The following is a 16,881-nucleotide window of genomic DNA, read 5'->3' as shown; positions in this document are numbered from 1 at the left end:
GTCAGTATGAAAAGGCACCTTTATGATAATTAAATAGTGGCCGAACGCGGAGGGGAAGCTAGAGTATTGCCGTCGGAAAGTCATATGGTGCGGCTATAGACATTTTGAGGTTTGTCGCATGAGGAATTTCGCAAAGCTGGTTTACGTTGGTATTGATAAAGAGAAAGAGACTTTCGTATTTTACATAAGTGAAGAAACTCTGAACTTTTTATTCTCACAGGAAGATTGCAGTTCGATGCTGCAAAATTAAGCATATTTACACGTGGAATCTTATCTAAATTATTGCATTATGTCATCTATATATTAAACAAATATTTACTTCGAAAAAACGTGCTGTATATAATAGTCAACAGTTGATATTTTGTGAGAACAGAATTTAATTTAATAGTTCTTATATTTAATAATATTTTTAATTAAGGAAGAAAAAACGTTGTTAGATATTAATATACTAAATTGTACAATTTATAATAACATTTGTATAACAAGAATAATAACGTTATTAACGTTTATATTTTATAATTATTTCAGAATTAACACTTGGCGCTTCGTATACCTGGGAACGGTAACGATGTCATGTATCGTTTTATCTTCGTTATCTATAAACTTCAAAAATAGAAAATTAACATATAGAGCATGGTTACCATTTGATTACTCGTCATCATTATTGTTTTGTTTAATGTACACTCATCAACTAGTAAGCTTGACTGCCGCAGCATTCGTAAATGTTGGTTGTGACACTCTTATCTGTGGATTATTGGTTCATATTTGCTGTCAAATTGAGATCTTGACTTATCGTTTGAGAACATTTATATCTTACTCCAACGTTGTCCGCGATTGTGTACTCCAACATTATTATATCTTCAGGTTAAACCTTATTATTTTGTAAATTCTACAAATTTTTATATATATTTAAATATTTATTTAAGTGGATTTTTAAATTATACATTTTATATAATATTCTTCTCATCAAGTCTATTAAAATATGTCGTTACATAAGCAAAATTGTTAAATTTTAGACTTGCGTGTATTGTAAATGCAAAGTTTAGACTGACTATTACTATTCAATTTATTATGAGTACATTAGTGGTATGCTTCAGCCTCTATCAAATAAGTAAAACAACAGCGAAAGCCAAATATATTGAAATGACATTATATATATCTTGCATGTTAACGCAAATCTTCTTCTATTGCTGGTATGGAAACGAACTAAAGATAAAGGTATGGTAATAAACAATTAATAGTATGGTGAGTATAGATGCTTTTAAATAACGCGTTAAATTTACTCAATCTATATTTAATTGCATAATGCTAGCAATGTATATTGTTAAAGCATTTAAATATTTAAGAGTTATTAGTAATATTATTCTTATTATTAATAATAAGAATATATATTTTTTAAATAAATGTCATCCTCGGATACATTTTACATATTTTAGTAGAGTCATCAAATGATTGATAAAATTTTCGAAATGGAATGGCTGGAATTGGATGAAAATAAAAAAAAATCTCTAATGATAATAATGAAGCGGGCAATTGTGCCTATTCAGATTACCTGTGCTTATATTATTCCCATGAATCTTAGTTCTTTCGTGGGTGTTAGTATATTATAAATATTAGTCAAGCTAATTTCACCATATTTTAGACATATTTTACATTTAAAAACTGTTTATAATATATTGCCTTATTATATTACCAAAATATTTAAACTAAAAATTTCAATTTAAACCGTTTATTTTTAATTAAATTTTAATTAATAAATTATAATTATGCATGAGACGTATTAAATTTGGAACAATATTGGAAACTGAAAATAATATAAACAAATTCAACACTATGTATATTTAATGTTAAAATCTAAAATGTCTAATATTATTGACGAAATCAGTTGCATTTATTAATTACTTTTACTTATTTAAGCAAAGCATTTAATCAAGATTAGGAAAGCTTAATACACTAATTCTAGATACTTAAGACATCGTACTCCACGTACAACTTACTTGAAAAAATGCGGACGTAATTCTGTAAAAGATTGATGGAATTAAAATGCTACTCACACGAGATCAAGTCTGAGAAGAAGCAAAGGAAGAAGAAAAAATATATATTTGCAATTAGCATTTATAATTAGCATTTATTTTTTTTCGAATAATTTATCGTTATAAAAAGTAAAAAAACAATTACCTAAATGTGTTATGTATTCTACTTCATATTTTTTAAATTATTTCTTGTTTGTTAACATTTGCTTTGAATTTATATTTTACATTTTGTACTTTCTTGCCTTTCCTGTTTTTTATGACTCACTTCGCTGTGTAATATAATTGAAACATCTGCCTGTAACGGGAGTCAGAACATACCTGAAATCAATACGGCAACTGTTCAATAATATATCGAGTGGTCATGGGTAAAATAATTTTAATTTTATGGGAGAGAGAGAGAGAGAGAGAGAGAGAGAAATAATATAACTGAATTACCACATTAAAATTTATGATAAAATGACAGTACCTATGTTTTTCTGTTTCTTATACGATATTTGTAACTAAAAACGATGTTACTTAAAAAATGTCAGCATATATAGAAGCTGTGTTTTCAGAGACCTATAATAACGGTGCAATAAAAATGTATTTATCAGATCAATGATTCAGGTTTGATATTACGATAATAACATAATAGTATGGACTATAGAATCTTAGAAGAAAAGAGGGGTGCATAAACGTTCCACGATTGTCAGTTGTTCGGAAAATGTCTTGTACGTCGTTTCTCAGTTTATTTTAAAGATACTGTAGCATCAGAAATACTGTAGTTAATAAAATTTTTATGCAAAATATTTTTCAACATTTCTTAAACAGTTTTATCTGTATAATTGATTTTGCAATTGCTGTGGAAAGATTCAAGTGAAGTTCAGATAAAAAATATAAACGTGAAACAAAAGATGCGCGTCTTGCAATTCACTTTCAAGCTTCTGACGATTATCGGATGTTGGCGGCCGCAATCATGTTCGTCGTTTTACTCGCGCGTAATATATGACGCGTACACGGTTTTTATGATTATATTATTGTACACGTTTTTAATATCGCAACTTTTGGATATTATCTTGAATGTTGACAATGCCGAAGATTTCACTGAAAATTTGTACGCCACGATGGCGTCGGTTGTTTCGTGCTCCAAAATGCTTAGTTTGCTAGTGAATCGTAAGAACATTAACATGTTAACTAACGTATTTGTCGAGAAGCCGTACAGACCGTTGGAGGTGGACGAAATGAGAATTCGATATAAATTCGATAGACTCATATAGTAAGTTTTAAAAGTAGTAATAAAGTGTAGTAATAAAGATTACTTTCAAGGACAAATAATTTTTTCTTTAATTTAAATTTAGAAAAATTTCTATTAATTTTTATTCTTTCCTTTTACATAAAAATTTGTAAACACAAAAATAATATTTCATAATAATATTTAAGTAAGTATTACAAATACAAGTACATTTTGTTAATTAATAATTATAAATATTAGAATCTGTATTATACAAATAAGCGTAACTATTTCCACAGTTATTTTGCAGTATCAATACGCTTTACTATGCGATTTTGGTTGAGACAACTTGCGCGTGTATCACTGTGACGTCCTTATTCACGATGTTCAGAAAAGGAAATTTAACATACAGAGCATGGCTACCGTATGACTATAATTCGTCCACCATCGTATTTTGCCTCACATACGCTCATCAACTTATTAGTCTGACGGCTGGATCGCTCGTCAATGTCGCCTGTGACAGTCTTATTTGCGGATTGCTGGTACACATTTGCTGCCAGATCGAAATCTTAGAATGTCGATTGAGCAAAATATCGGATAATCACGATGCTCTTCGCGACTGTGTACGTCACCACGACAGTATATTGCAGTTAGTTGTTTTATCTTATCGTTCTGTGAAAATATCTTCCACAAAAAGTAAAAATCCTGAAAAAGTAAAAATAACAGAATTTACATCAGTAAAAAAATTTTTTTTTTTTAATTATTTGCATTCTGATTCGAAATATTTCAATATAACTTTTTCTTGCATATTATTGTATTTTGTATCCTCTACTTTAAATTTCTCTAAAAAATTTTCTAAAGAGAAATTAGTATCATTTATCGGAAATATATTTTATAGGTATGCACTGGAATTAAATTATAAATTCAGAATGACTATTGCCATGCAATTTATAGTGAGTACATTGGTGGTATGTTCTAATTTGTACCAAATGACTAAATCAACGTCCTTAAATGCGAGCTATCTTCCCTTACTGTTGTACATGTCCTGCATGTTAACACAAATTTTTATCTATTGCTGGTATGGGAATGAAGTAAAGTTGAAGGTGCGCGTAATCAAGTTATTCCGCACGTTTTTGTTTAAAAAATACAAAATTACATAATTTTGTATTACAGTTTATGTATTTACGTGATAATACACGATTTTTTGTAATCAAGTTTGTTAAACCTTTGACAGATTAATAATACTTTCTGTGATCTGAAATATAGAGCACTCAACTACTCAACAACATTTTCGCGATGGATTGGGTAACAATGAACAGAAATGTTAAAGAGAGCTTATTAATAATTATGAATCGTGCAGTAGTACCAATAGAATTTACCAGCGCTTACGTTCTGTCTATGAATCTCGATTCTTTTGTTGGGGTAAAAGAATTAATTTGCAATTCCATAATTTATTATTGCAAATGTTAATAATATTTTTTATTTTTAATTAGAATACATTTTGTTTAACTTTAAAAAAATAAGAAAATAAACAATTTAGAGAAATTAATTTAAATATATTTTTGAAATTATAAGTTTACGATAGTGCTGTGTTTATCACATTAATATGTTACATAAACAAGAATTGTGAAATGGATTATAAAGTTAATTTGCATATATATTCGTTGCAGATACTTAAGACATCGTATTCCGTTTATAACATATTAAAACAAGTATAGGAATCGTGAGTAAAAAATTTAAATAAAATTGAGATTACTGAAACGGTTTTCAACATATCGTTCTCTTGTTCGTCTATTGTTGTCAATAGACATCTGTAGAAATTTCCAGCTAGTTATATCAATGGACAAATAAATGGCAATTACTTATATACATATAATGCGTTCTATTAAAATTATATATTTAATAATTTTATAGTCATATAATCATATTGGGAAAAGAAAAAGGATATATTTCTCAAATTTTGAAAGATAAATGTTTCATATATAATAATAAGTACCTTTAATGATAACACATATATTTATAACATATTTTATCCCAAATATACATAGATGCGCGTGCACTTATGAAAAGTTTTCGCTACATTTTATATTTTGTCAGAAATTATGACTGTTTAAATCGATGGAACGGAATTGGATAGGTATTAGAATTTGAGACGAATGGAGTAAGTGCGTAGCGGCAGCAATAAATATTTACTAAATAAATTGGTGGGTTCCTTGTACAGTATTATGTTTTGTAAAGGTTTTATATTTTATAAAGGTAAAATACAATTTATATTTTATCTATTAAGTTTCTACGACTCTTACATTTTCCCCGCTGCATTTAAATGTATTATTATATCCCATGGTTGCCGTATAAGGTTTGCATTTGAAAACGATTGTGCATGCTAACCGTAGCGGGAAAAGTGGGGAACGATATTGCGAGTTTAGTATTATGATAATTATATAGCTGCCGAACGCGGAGGGGAAGCTAGAGTATTGCCGTCGGAAAGTCATATGGTGCGGCTATAGACATTCTGAGGTTTGTCGTATGAGGAATTTCGCAAAGTTGGTTTACGGTGCTATTGATAAAGAGAAAGAGACTTTCGTATTTTACACATGTGAAAAAACTTTTTAACCTCACGGGAGGATTGCAGTTCGATGCTACAAAATTAAACATATTTACACGTGGAATCTTTTCTAAATTATTGCATTAAGTTTTCTATATATTAAACAAATATTTACTTCGAAAAAACGTGCTGTATATAATAGTCAACAGTTGATATTTTGTGAGAATAGAATTTAATTTATTAGTACTTATATTTAATAATATTATTAATTAACGAAGAAAAAACGTTAGATATTAATATAATAAATTGTACAATTTATAATAACATTTATATAACAAGAATAATAACGTTATTAACGTTTTAATATCTTCGAGAGTGAGATTAAGTACATGGAAAATGCAGGTTCTCGAATTTACATTAAAAATTCTTACGATTGTGGGATGTTGGCCACCAAATTCATGGACGTCGTTATGCAAACGTACTGTATATAACGCATATACGGCTTTCGTAATATTGTTACTATTCACCTTTATGCTGTCACAACTTATGGATGTCATTCTAAACGTCGACAATACCGATGATTTTACGGATACTTTCTATATCATGCTCGCCATCTTCATTTCTTGTTGTAAAATGGTCGGGCTTTTGATAAATCGCAAGAATATAGGATTATTAACCAATATCCTTACCGAGAAACCATTTATTCCATTGGAGGCTGACGAAATAGAAATTCGCCATAAATTCGACAGAACGATACAGTAAGTAAAAAATTAATTTTATCGCTTTTTTCGTCTGCTGTAAGAATGCATAAATATGCAAATATATTGGAAAAAGTTTTGTAAGAGTAATTAAATTATACAGTATTATGATGCAAAGAAAAATGTTCGATATGTAATGCGAAATATGAAAAAACAAACGGCTTACAATTAGTTATTTTATAGAACTAATACTTTATGGTACACAATTTTGGTCGATTCGACGTGTGGATGCGTTATATTGACATCGTTATTTACGGATTTTCAAAAAGGTAATTTAACGTATAGAGAGTGGACGCCGTATAATTACACATCCGAGGTAGTATTCTGTGTCATATATGCTCGTCAATTAATAAGCTCGACTTTCGGCGCCATGGTGAACGTTGCGTGCGACAGTCTGATTTGTGGTTTATTATTGCACGTATGCTGTCAGCTCGAAATACTGGAGTGTCGGCTGAAAAAGAGTTCCTTTGGACAAGACAATCTGCGCGATTGTGTACGTCAGCACGACTGTATATTTAAGTTAGTCTCTTTAACGATTTTGCAGACATTGTAAATTGGTGAATGAAATATTTGGAAAATAAAAAATCAGTCATATGCTTTTTCAGAATAATTTTGCGAATGACTGTTGAGCGTTAATAATAAAATAAAAATTTATTTTTCTTATTTTTATATTTTGAAAATAAATATATATTTTAAAATATTTTAAAAATAAAAATTTGTGTTTTCAAATAAATATTTTCTTTAAAATATTTATATTTTACAGATTCGCGTTAATGGTGAACGAAAAATTCAAGATAATTATCGCCATTCAATTTATTGTGAGCACCCTGGTGGTGTGTTCCAATTTATATCAATTGGCGAGAATAACATTAAATGCGCAATGTTTTCCATTGGTATTATACACATGCTCCATGCTGACGCAAATTCTTATCTATTGTTGGTATGGGAATGAAGTGAAGCTAAAGGTGTGAATTATGTGCATATTTCGGAAAATTGCGAACATGCAATATTGTATAAATTAGTAAACACTTACGCGATATTAAATATTTCCTATAATAGATGCAACAATTCTTAATCTGTATTCTTACAAACAGTTGTAACAAACTTAATAATAGCCTCGGATTAGGAAACATTATAATTACAATTTTCTTTTGAAAAAATCTTGTATAATATGTTTTAATTCACGCATATGTTATATTTTTTAATTATAGAGTGTCCAACTTGCCCCTCATATCTTTGAAATAGGATGGCTGACAATGAAGCCAAGCAGAAAACAAAACTTATTAATAATTATGAATCGCTCTTTAGTACCCATTGAATTTTCTAGCGCGTACATTCTTACAATGAATCTCGAGTCTTTCGTGAGCGTGAGTATAGTCTGTTGCCATTAAACACTTAATAATTATTTAATAATAATTTTACTGAAAATAATAGATATTTCGATTTTTATAATTTGTAGGTTATAAAGTTGATGTATACACATAGAAAAATTTGATCTCTTTTTTAATAATGTTATAATTGTTAATATGTTACGCAAATTATACATTCTAAAAACACTGTTCTTTCTATATAAAAACTATAATTTCTATAAAGTTTTTGGAGATTAATAAATAATTAATAAAAATTATATAAATTATGTACCTATATATATTTTATTACACACACACACATTCGACAATATTATTTAACATTTTACAAAATTAACAATTACAAAATAAATTAAAAAGAGATTTACATTTTTGTTGCAGTTACTTAAAACATCATATTCGGCTTATAACATATTACAACAAATGCAAACAACATAATTCATATTGAGGATAGTATAGAAACTAGGGTGCTACATTTTCCAATTAAACTACTTTAATGCTAATCATTAAAATTTCTTGTTATCTAGTATTAATAAATGAAAAATAATTAATTAATATATGCTTCTGCTATTCTTATTAGATATAATTTACGATCTTTATTTAAATATATTCTGTAAATATTTCAAAAATGAAATAATTAATTGAGAAAATATTATGTCCTTATTTATTTAAAACATTTTTTTATATTTGATTTTTGATAAAAAAATTTTTTATTTGGGAATTTTTACACTTTCCTCACTCTATATATGCAATTCTTGAATTTACTCTTTAAAATTAACAGATAAAAAGCAATTCTGCGCAATATAATATTTCGCTGATTCAGTAGCAACTGAATGTATATCGTAAACGTATATATTCACTTTACCCATATATGTATATTTAATGATTTCTTTCAACCACTTGTACCCTGCCAGAAATATGAATCGATCGATATACGCAGCAGAATTAGTGGTGACAGCTGGATGTAAGGCGGTACTGGCGGCAGTAACAAATTCCATATTTTTTGTATGTAAGTATAGCTCGCCTGCATTAAAATTTCATGGTGACACACCATAATTTATGGTCTAAGGCTTTCGTTGTCCGCAGGTTTTTCCTACATTATTTCTCGTTATTTCATTTTAGTGTAACGCCACGTTATATAAAGGTTTCAAAAAGACACACAGATATGCATACTATTTTACAAAAGTATTATTACCGATCGGAATATGTTTCAAGTTCGGTATACATATAATTATCATGATGACATGTGTAGTTCTCCAAAGGTCTAGCCGAGTGTAGTTCTCCAAAGGTCGAGACGAGTGCAGCGTAACGTTGCGTGTTTATAGACATTGGAAAATTCGTCGAGAAGTCATAAAATTATTTTAAAATATCAATGTACGAAATTTGCATGGAATTGCTTAATATCTTTTATTCGAGTGAAAGCCATTTGTATTATTGAATATTATTTTCTAAAATTAATAAAAGATATTTCTAAGATCTTAGTCTAACAATAAGTTTACATTCGAAAGAATTCCCACTGGCAATTCAATTGAAATAAAAATATACTATTAGTAAATGCGATATGTTAGAGGAAAAAATGCAAGTAATGCAATTTCCATTGAAAATCCTCACGGTGGCGGGATGCCGGACACCAATTTCTTGGTCTTCACTATGCAAACGGACAGTATATAATACATACACAATTATTATGTGTTCATTACTATTTACCTTCATGTTGCCGCAATTTATGGATATTATTCTGAATGTCGATAATGCCGATGATTTCACGGATACCTTTTATATAATGCTGGCCACGGTCATCGCTTTCTGCAAGATGCTCAGTCTATTGCTAAATCGCAAGAATATCGAGATGTTTATTGACGCGTTGGTTGAGAAACCTTTTAGGCCTTTGGAACCAGATGAAATCGAGATTCGACAAAAATATAATAACATAGTACGGTAAGAAGTCGAAACATTTAAAAGAAATAAAAGGATCTAGCATGTTTTAATTTTATTGTCTCATGATTCTCTCTATATTGGTTTTACATCTAATATTCTTAATATTACATGTTCATATTATATGTTATAAAATTAATTACTTTGTAGCATTTTTTAATTTAGTTAATAAAAAGGCAAATACAAGATATTATATTTCTATTAGTGAAACAAAGAATAAATATGTAGATAAGTTGAAAATTTTTTTGCCATTTCAAGAAAGTAGTAGAAAATATATTTTTTTCTTTCTTTTTAATTAAAGGACAGAAATACAAAAACAAAGTTATTGCGAATTAGTCCAGCCTCCATAGTCATTTTGCAGGACCAATTCTATAATCTACACTATTTTGGTTGAGATGACATGTGGATGCATGAATTTGACATCTTTGTTGACGGACTTTCGGAAAGGAAAATTAGCGTATAGGGAGTGGACACCCTTTGAATGGTCCGATACAGTGTATTATTTTACGTACTTTCGCCAAATAATAAGCTTGACGGTTGCGTCCATCGTGAATGTCGCTTGCGATATAATCATTTGTGGATTGCTGTTGCATATTTACTGCCAGATCGAGATTTTAGAGTGTCGCGTGAGGAAATCCTTGCGCGATCGAAGCGACTTGGGTGAATGTGTACGTCAGCACAATCATATTTATAAGTTAGTCTTTGTACAGAATTTTGTACTTAAATTTATTTCGTAATTAATCTTAAAACAAAGCATGCAACGTAGTGCATACATACACAAACATACTGACACATTCTTAATTTTAATACTTTTTTTTTTATTAATCAGATAAGGATTGTTTAATTCAATCCAGATTATAGTAATATTTAATCATAAGCAATAATAATAATTTCAAGGGTAACAATATTGTTCTCTTTTAGGTTTGCACGCACTATGAATGAAAAGTTCAGGATTATAATTGCTGTTCAATTCATAGCGAGCATGTTAGTGGTGTGCTCCAATCTTTATCGATTGGCGAAAACCACATTGAGCGCGCAATACATTCCATTGATGTCGTACACAATCTGTATGTGTATGCAAATTCTTATCTATTGTTGGTACGGAAATGAAGTTAAATTAAAGGTAATAATTAGCATAATTATATACGCGTTTTGTCAATGTATCTAAAAATGATGAAAGATCCCATTAAACTCACATTAATAATCAATAGGACAAAAAATTTTTGAATTTAAATTTAACGTTATATTGATGTACAATTTGATATTGGGTCTGTCCCAAAAGTAATAAGACTAATTCTGGAAAAACCGTTTTATTGAAAATACACTTAATATTTTTCAAAGTAGAATCCTTGAACGTTAATACAGCAGTTCCAGCGTTGCTGCCACTCTTCATAACAGCGCAGGAAGACTTGACCGGACCGTATTACGACGATTAAAAAGCAGACAAGTGCTTTAGAAAGCATGTCCGGTCAAAACTTCCTGTATTGCTACGGAAGAGTGGCAGCAACGCTGAAACGTTCAAGGATTCTACTTTGAAAAATATTAAGTGTATTTTCAATAAAACGGTTTTTCCAGAATTAGTCTTATTTCCAAGCAACACAGCTATGTTTAATAAAAGTTTAAAAAACGTTTAGCCGATACATTTTTAAACCGTCGAAATGTTTTATATAAAAACGGTATTTTAAACTAGTAAAAATTTTTATTTAGAACTGATAGCAATTATAGCAATTAATTCTAGTTCTAAAATAAATCTTATTGATTATCATTACATTTCAGAGAAAAAAAGATAATATATAACATGACAAAATTATGATAAAAAAAACATAGATTTGGAAATTAATTTCACGGTAATCTTAAGCGGTCCCATCCAAACCCTATCGAGTATCGCTTAACCTTTGTGATCAGTATGCTATATTATAATACTAAAAAAAATACATATATATATATACATATATGTGTGTGTGTATATATATACATATATATACATGTATGTAAAAGAATTAAAATGTCTAAAAACAATTTTTAAAAAATGAAACGTTTTTATAACGTCTTCTAAAATACTTTAAAAAACGTAACAAATTTTAAACGTTTATTTTTTCAACTTAAACGTTTAAAATTAATTTTCAATGTTTATTAAACGTATTTTTAAACTAACTGTGTTATTTGGGTTACTTTTGGGAATAGACCATGTATAATGCATTTGAACATTATTTATACAATAAAAAATGTGTATTTGTCTGACAATTTTTATTACAGAGTATTCAATTTTCCGATGAAATTTTCGGAATGGATTGGATAACAGCAGACCAGAAAGTAAGAAAAAATCTTATAATGATTATGAATCGCTCTCTGACACCCATCGAATTTTCTAGTGCATATATTCTTACAGTGAATCTAGATTCGTTCGTGAAGGTTAGAGATAAATTTATTATACTATCATAGCGATTTGAAAAATGTTACATAAAAATTGATATGTTCTTTAGTTACTTAAGATGTCGTATTCTGTATATAATATACTTAAACATACGAACGAAGAATAATGATGATGATGCTATTAAAGAAAGGAGACCGAATAGTATTTAAAATATAGGTAGTGCATGTCAAGGAACGTTGAAAAAGTGAAAAAGTACTTGCAACGGTAATCGCAGTCTCTTGCGCAATTACATATGGAAAATGATACGAAAATATTTATATTAATAAAGAAAGTATTATTTATCTGTATTTTTGTATTATGTCTTTTACTCATTTTTTTCAATATTTGCCATAAAAATCGAAGATCGTCATTAAATGTACTCAAATATAAAATTTATAGATTTTATCATTTTTATGTCAATTTTGTTGATTTTACGAGTATTGAAAAAATTATAATGTACGTGTTTATGTCGAAAATTTACGATCTTCAAGGGAAGATTACAAAACAAATTAGAATAACATTCGTGCACAAGAAACAATTCAGAATATATATCGGAAAAATATAAGAATATATATATATATATATATATATATATATATATTATAAAAAATATAGAAACAGAAAATAATACATTCAGTGAAAATAACTGGCAAAATGTAGATATATTTGTAAAGATCGGTTACATTTAGCAGGTATGTACACATTATAGATGCACGTTTCTATTCGCACTTATCTTCACTCAGGAGACGCAAATGTAGAAATCGATGCGAGAAGCAGAACAAATTACGACTGAGAGTAACGCGAGACAACACTGATAGCAATAGAAAAACTCTCTCTAAAGAAACATTTAGATGATAACTTTACCTTCATCAAAATTGCATGAAGACAAATTATCGATGGCAGTCTATAAGCGAACAGCTCCTGTATATCCATCGTTTTTATCTGAATATCTCAGTTTTTCAGTAGCGCATTATGTTATTGTCGTATAAAGTTTATATTCGAAAAAATTCCCACTGGCAATTCAACCTGAAATGAAAAGATGTTATTAGTAATTGCGACGCTAATTTCTATGCTATGATAATGTCGAATAGAGGAACTTGCAGGCGGAAAACATCTTCTATAGACAATATATGGAAATTCAAAGTTTGCCAGTATCGTAGAAAATATTGCCTGTTATTATCCATCACGCGATCGGAATTTGATTATACTATTTTCTATGGAATCCCTATAAATTTGTTCAACTTAATACAATTTTCAATTTCCCACAATAAAACTTTCTCGTATTTCTTCAAGCCTTTAAATTTATATTATTCGAACACTTTTATTTACACTATTGATGTGAACAGAGAGTCAACTTTTTTTCCTTCGTATTTGAATTGGATAATAATTTTTATAGCGAAATGTCAATTTCCGGTAATTCTAGGATTCAAAAGAATCACATTCGGCATGATAACACGGAAGATAAAACGGATCTGTTAAAGCATACGCTCGTATTAATGACATTTGCTGGATGCTGGCCACCATCGTCGTGGATATCCTCGTACAAATATAAATTTTACAACGTTTATACGTTACTTCTGGTTCTCCTGTTGTATTCGTTCGCAATTTCACAATTTATGGCCATTGTTCTGAATGCTGCCAATCCCGAGGAATTTACTAATGTATTGTACATGATGATGACCGTGTGCATTGCGACCTTTAAGATATCCAATATGTGGGTGAATCATAGACATTTAGCGGATATTATTAATACCCTTATCGAGGAACCATTTAGACCCGTGACGGCCGCCGAAATAAAGATCCGCCAAACTTTTGACAAAATGATACGGTAAATATTATATTTAATAATATATGTGTAAATGTTTATCCGCGAAAAATATTTTATGAATTCTACTTATTTTACTGATAAAAGTAATGCAACTAATAAAGCTGCAATTAGTATTATTCGAATAAAATTGTTCAGCGAGAATAATGCGAGTGGATTGTTATCAAAATAAAAACCGATCACGTTTATATCACGAATGAATTAGAAGAAATAAAGAAGTAATGAATTTTGTAATCAATTTAAAAATATTGTTTCACAGGAACAACACATTATTTTGCTTCGTCTTGGTCGAGTTGACGTGTGCGTGCATCATCCTAACTTCTTTGTTCACGAACTTCAGAACGGGGGATCTAACTTACAAGGCCTGGTTACCATTCAACTACTCGTCTCCAACGTTATTTTCTATCGCATATACTCATCAGTTAATATGCTTGTTAACATGCGCCCTGATCAATCTCGCCTGCGACTGCTTCATCTGCGGTCTCTTGCTGCACATTTGCTGCCAGATTGAAATATTGGAATACCGATTGAACAAATCGCATACCTGGGAAAACTTGCGCGACTGCGTACGTCACCATGACCTTATATTTGAGTCAGTTTCGTAAGCGCTCTTATTGTCGCAAATTACGGACAAAAACGAATCTGATTCGCATTTATAACATATTTTAATTTCCATTTCTCCATGTTTAAAATTTTCCTATATTAATTATAATCATCCTACATTAATCATACTAATCATATTACTTAACTCTCAATATACATATTTTGAAAATTTAATTTTTTACACATTATTTTCTTTTATGTAATTAATACATAATTAATACTTCATATTAATCCTTTAGAATTGAGACTCCTCATTATTGTTAATGCATCAGGGAAGTGAATAGCTTCTTGGCACGGTATTAAATTAGATTCGGCATAAAAGAGTTAAAATTATTATTACTTTAATATAATTAACTACGAACAATTTTGTTTATTGCGAAACACAGAGATAATTTGAATTGCAGCTTTGCTTCGGTGGTAAACAAAAGATTCGCAAAAACAATCGCTATTCAATTTATAACGAGCATGCTGGTGGTGTGTTCCAATTTATACCAATTGGCCCAGATAACATTAAGTCCAAAACATCTTCCGTTAGTGTTATATACAGTCTGTATGATGATAGAAATTTTCATTTATTGTTGGTTTGGAAATGAGGTTAAATTAAAGGTATGTGCAATTTATATCATTCATTATTTTTAATAATTATACAGTGCACAAATATTATTTTAATGTTTTATCACTTATTTATAGAGCCTTCATTTAATTGATCGTATTTTTGAAATGGATTGGCCGGAATTGAACAACAGCTTTAGAAAAGCTTTCCTAATGATTATGAATCGAGCAACGATACCCATCGAATTTACTAGCGCATATCTCTTTTCCATGAATCTTGAATCTTTCGTAGGGGTTAATATTAATTAATTTATTATTTTGGCAAACAATTTGATTGATAAAAAATTGATATCGTTTTGTGTATTTTTCTTTTTTTATTTTCTTAGCGTTGCACATTTATTATTAATCTTAATGTATTTATATTTGCATACTTAATTGCAATAATTTAAGTATACAAGAAGTATAAGTCGTTGCACTATCATTGATAAAATTCTTTTGCTATTAAAGTATCGATAACGTTATTAACAATTCTAAAATACACTTACATATTGCAGGTACTCAGAATATCATATTCAGCATACACTTTGCTACAACGAATATAAAACCAGTGTAAAAAGAAAATTGCGAATATAATAATCTTATAATTAACATTTAATATGTAAATAGTGTGCGAGTTAAATTGGTAATAACGTGTTTTAAAAAAATTAATAGTCTATCGTATATTATATAAAAAAAATGCAAAAAGTAATAACTGTAGTAGAAATAATAATGTTAAATTTTTCTTCAAAATATTGTTTATATTTCTATTACGCATTAATAAAGTTAAGAAATCCTATAGAAATGACTATATGGGAGAACAAATTACTCTGATTGTCTCCATTCAATCCGAATATTATTCACTATGAAATGCATCACGTTACAAAAATGAATAAAGTGAAGATGCTTGCTTCCTGTATTTATACCTAATAAAAAATGCATACAGATACTCAGAAAACAACCAGGGGACGCCAGACTGCAGAAAACCGAAGTCGCGGACAGCGACACTAATGAATAAAATATTTTATAATGGACGAGTTCAACACACAATGTAAATCAAAATTTCATACGTCTAAACTCATGTCGACAGCTTATACTATAATATATACGTATAAGACTGGAATTCTCACGAAAATGTCAATTCACGGAAAACATTAGTCCAGGTTTCCTATTACAATAATAATATTACTTATTCAAGGGAAAAATTCAGTCAAGAAATCGTGTTGCATGAGCTATAGACGCTGTATAGTCTTTTTCCTCAGCTGACTCATGTGACTGATGCATATAACGGCAATACTATCACGCAACGTATATCACGTACCTACATATATCAAAGAAACACACGAAGAGCAACTTCAAAACGTTACAACACAAATCACATATTGATAATGTTGTTGTACATATTAGATTAATACAATTGTAAAAACTTCTTTTAAGAAAAAGCGCGTGGCGCTTAATTGTTATATCGAGGAATTTAAAGAGTATTTCGTTTAAAGGACACATGGACGCGCTGAAATTCACACTCGCGGTTCTAGCAACTGCTGGATGCTGGCGACCGTTTTCGTGGACGTCACTGATCAAACGTACATTATATAACATCTATA

At 29.4% G+C, this 16,881-nt stretch overlaps 4 protein-coding genes across 4 annotated transcripts; all 4 read left to right on the top strand.

Moving 5' to 3' along the window:
* The first annotated feature begins 1,071 nt into the window (after window positions 1-1,071).
* Window positions 1,072-2,017, top strand: LOC105461179 (odorant receptor 49b-like). The gene is made up of 3 exons (XM_011707662.1): window positions 1,072-1,218; window positions 1,440-1,595; window positions 1,964-2,017. The coding sequence occupies exons 1-3, from the start codon at window positions 1,072-1,074 to the stop codon at window positions 2,015-2,017; spliced, it is 357 nt and encodes a 118-aa protein (XP_011705964.1).
* A 1,119-nt stretch (window positions 2,018-3,136) lies between these two features.
* Window positions 3,137-8,353, top strand: LOC105461178 (odorant receptor 94a-like). Its single transcript, XM_011707661.1, has 10 exons — window positions 3,137-3,288; window positions 3,554-3,892; window positions 4,142-4,346; window positions 4,510-4,665; window positions 4,914-4,955; window positions 6,191-6,546; window positions 6,730-7,065; window positions 7,310-7,511; window positions 7,758-7,913; window positions 8,295-8,353. The coding sequence occupies exons 1-10, from the start codon at window positions 3,137-3,139 to the stop codon at window positions 8,349-8,351; spliced, it is 2,001 nt and encodes a 666-aa protein (XP_011705963.1). The 3' UTR covers window positions 8,352-8,353.
* Window positions 8,354-10,830: 2,477 nt separating this feature from the next.
* On the top strand, window positions 10,831-12,388 carry LOC105461177 (odorant receptor 94b-like). The gene is made up of 3 exons (XM_011707659.1): window positions 10,831-10,971; window positions 12,105-12,260; window positions 12,332-12,388. The coding sequence occupies exons 1-3, from the start codon at window positions 10,831-10,833 to the stop codon at window positions 12,386-12,388; spliced, it is 354 nt and encodes a 117-aa protein (XP_011705961.1).
* A 1,273-nt stretch (window positions 12,389-13,661) lies between these two features.
* Window positions 13,662-15,843, top strand: LOC105461176. The gene is made up of 5 exons (XM_011707658.1): window positions 13,662-14,089; window positions 14,346-14,687; window positions 15,094-15,295; window positions 15,380-15,535; window positions 15,796-15,843. The coding sequence occupies exons 1-5, from the start codon at window positions 13,662-13,664 to the stop codon at window positions 15,841-15,843; spliced, it is 1,176 nt and encodes a 391-aa protein (XP_011705960.1).
* The last annotated feature ends 1,038 nt before the right edge of the window (window positions 15,844-16,881 follow it).

The sequence above is a fragment of the Wasmannia auropunctata genome, unplaced genomic scaffold, assembly GCF_000956235.1.
Source record: "Wasmannia auropunctata unplaced genomic scaffold, wasmannia.A_1.0 LD307584.1, whole genome shotgun sequence".
NCBI lineage: Eukaryota > Metazoa > Arthropoda > Insecta > Hymenoptera > Formicidae > Wasmannia > Wasmannia auropunctata.
This window is presented reverse-complemented; position numbering and strand designations above follow the sequence as displayed.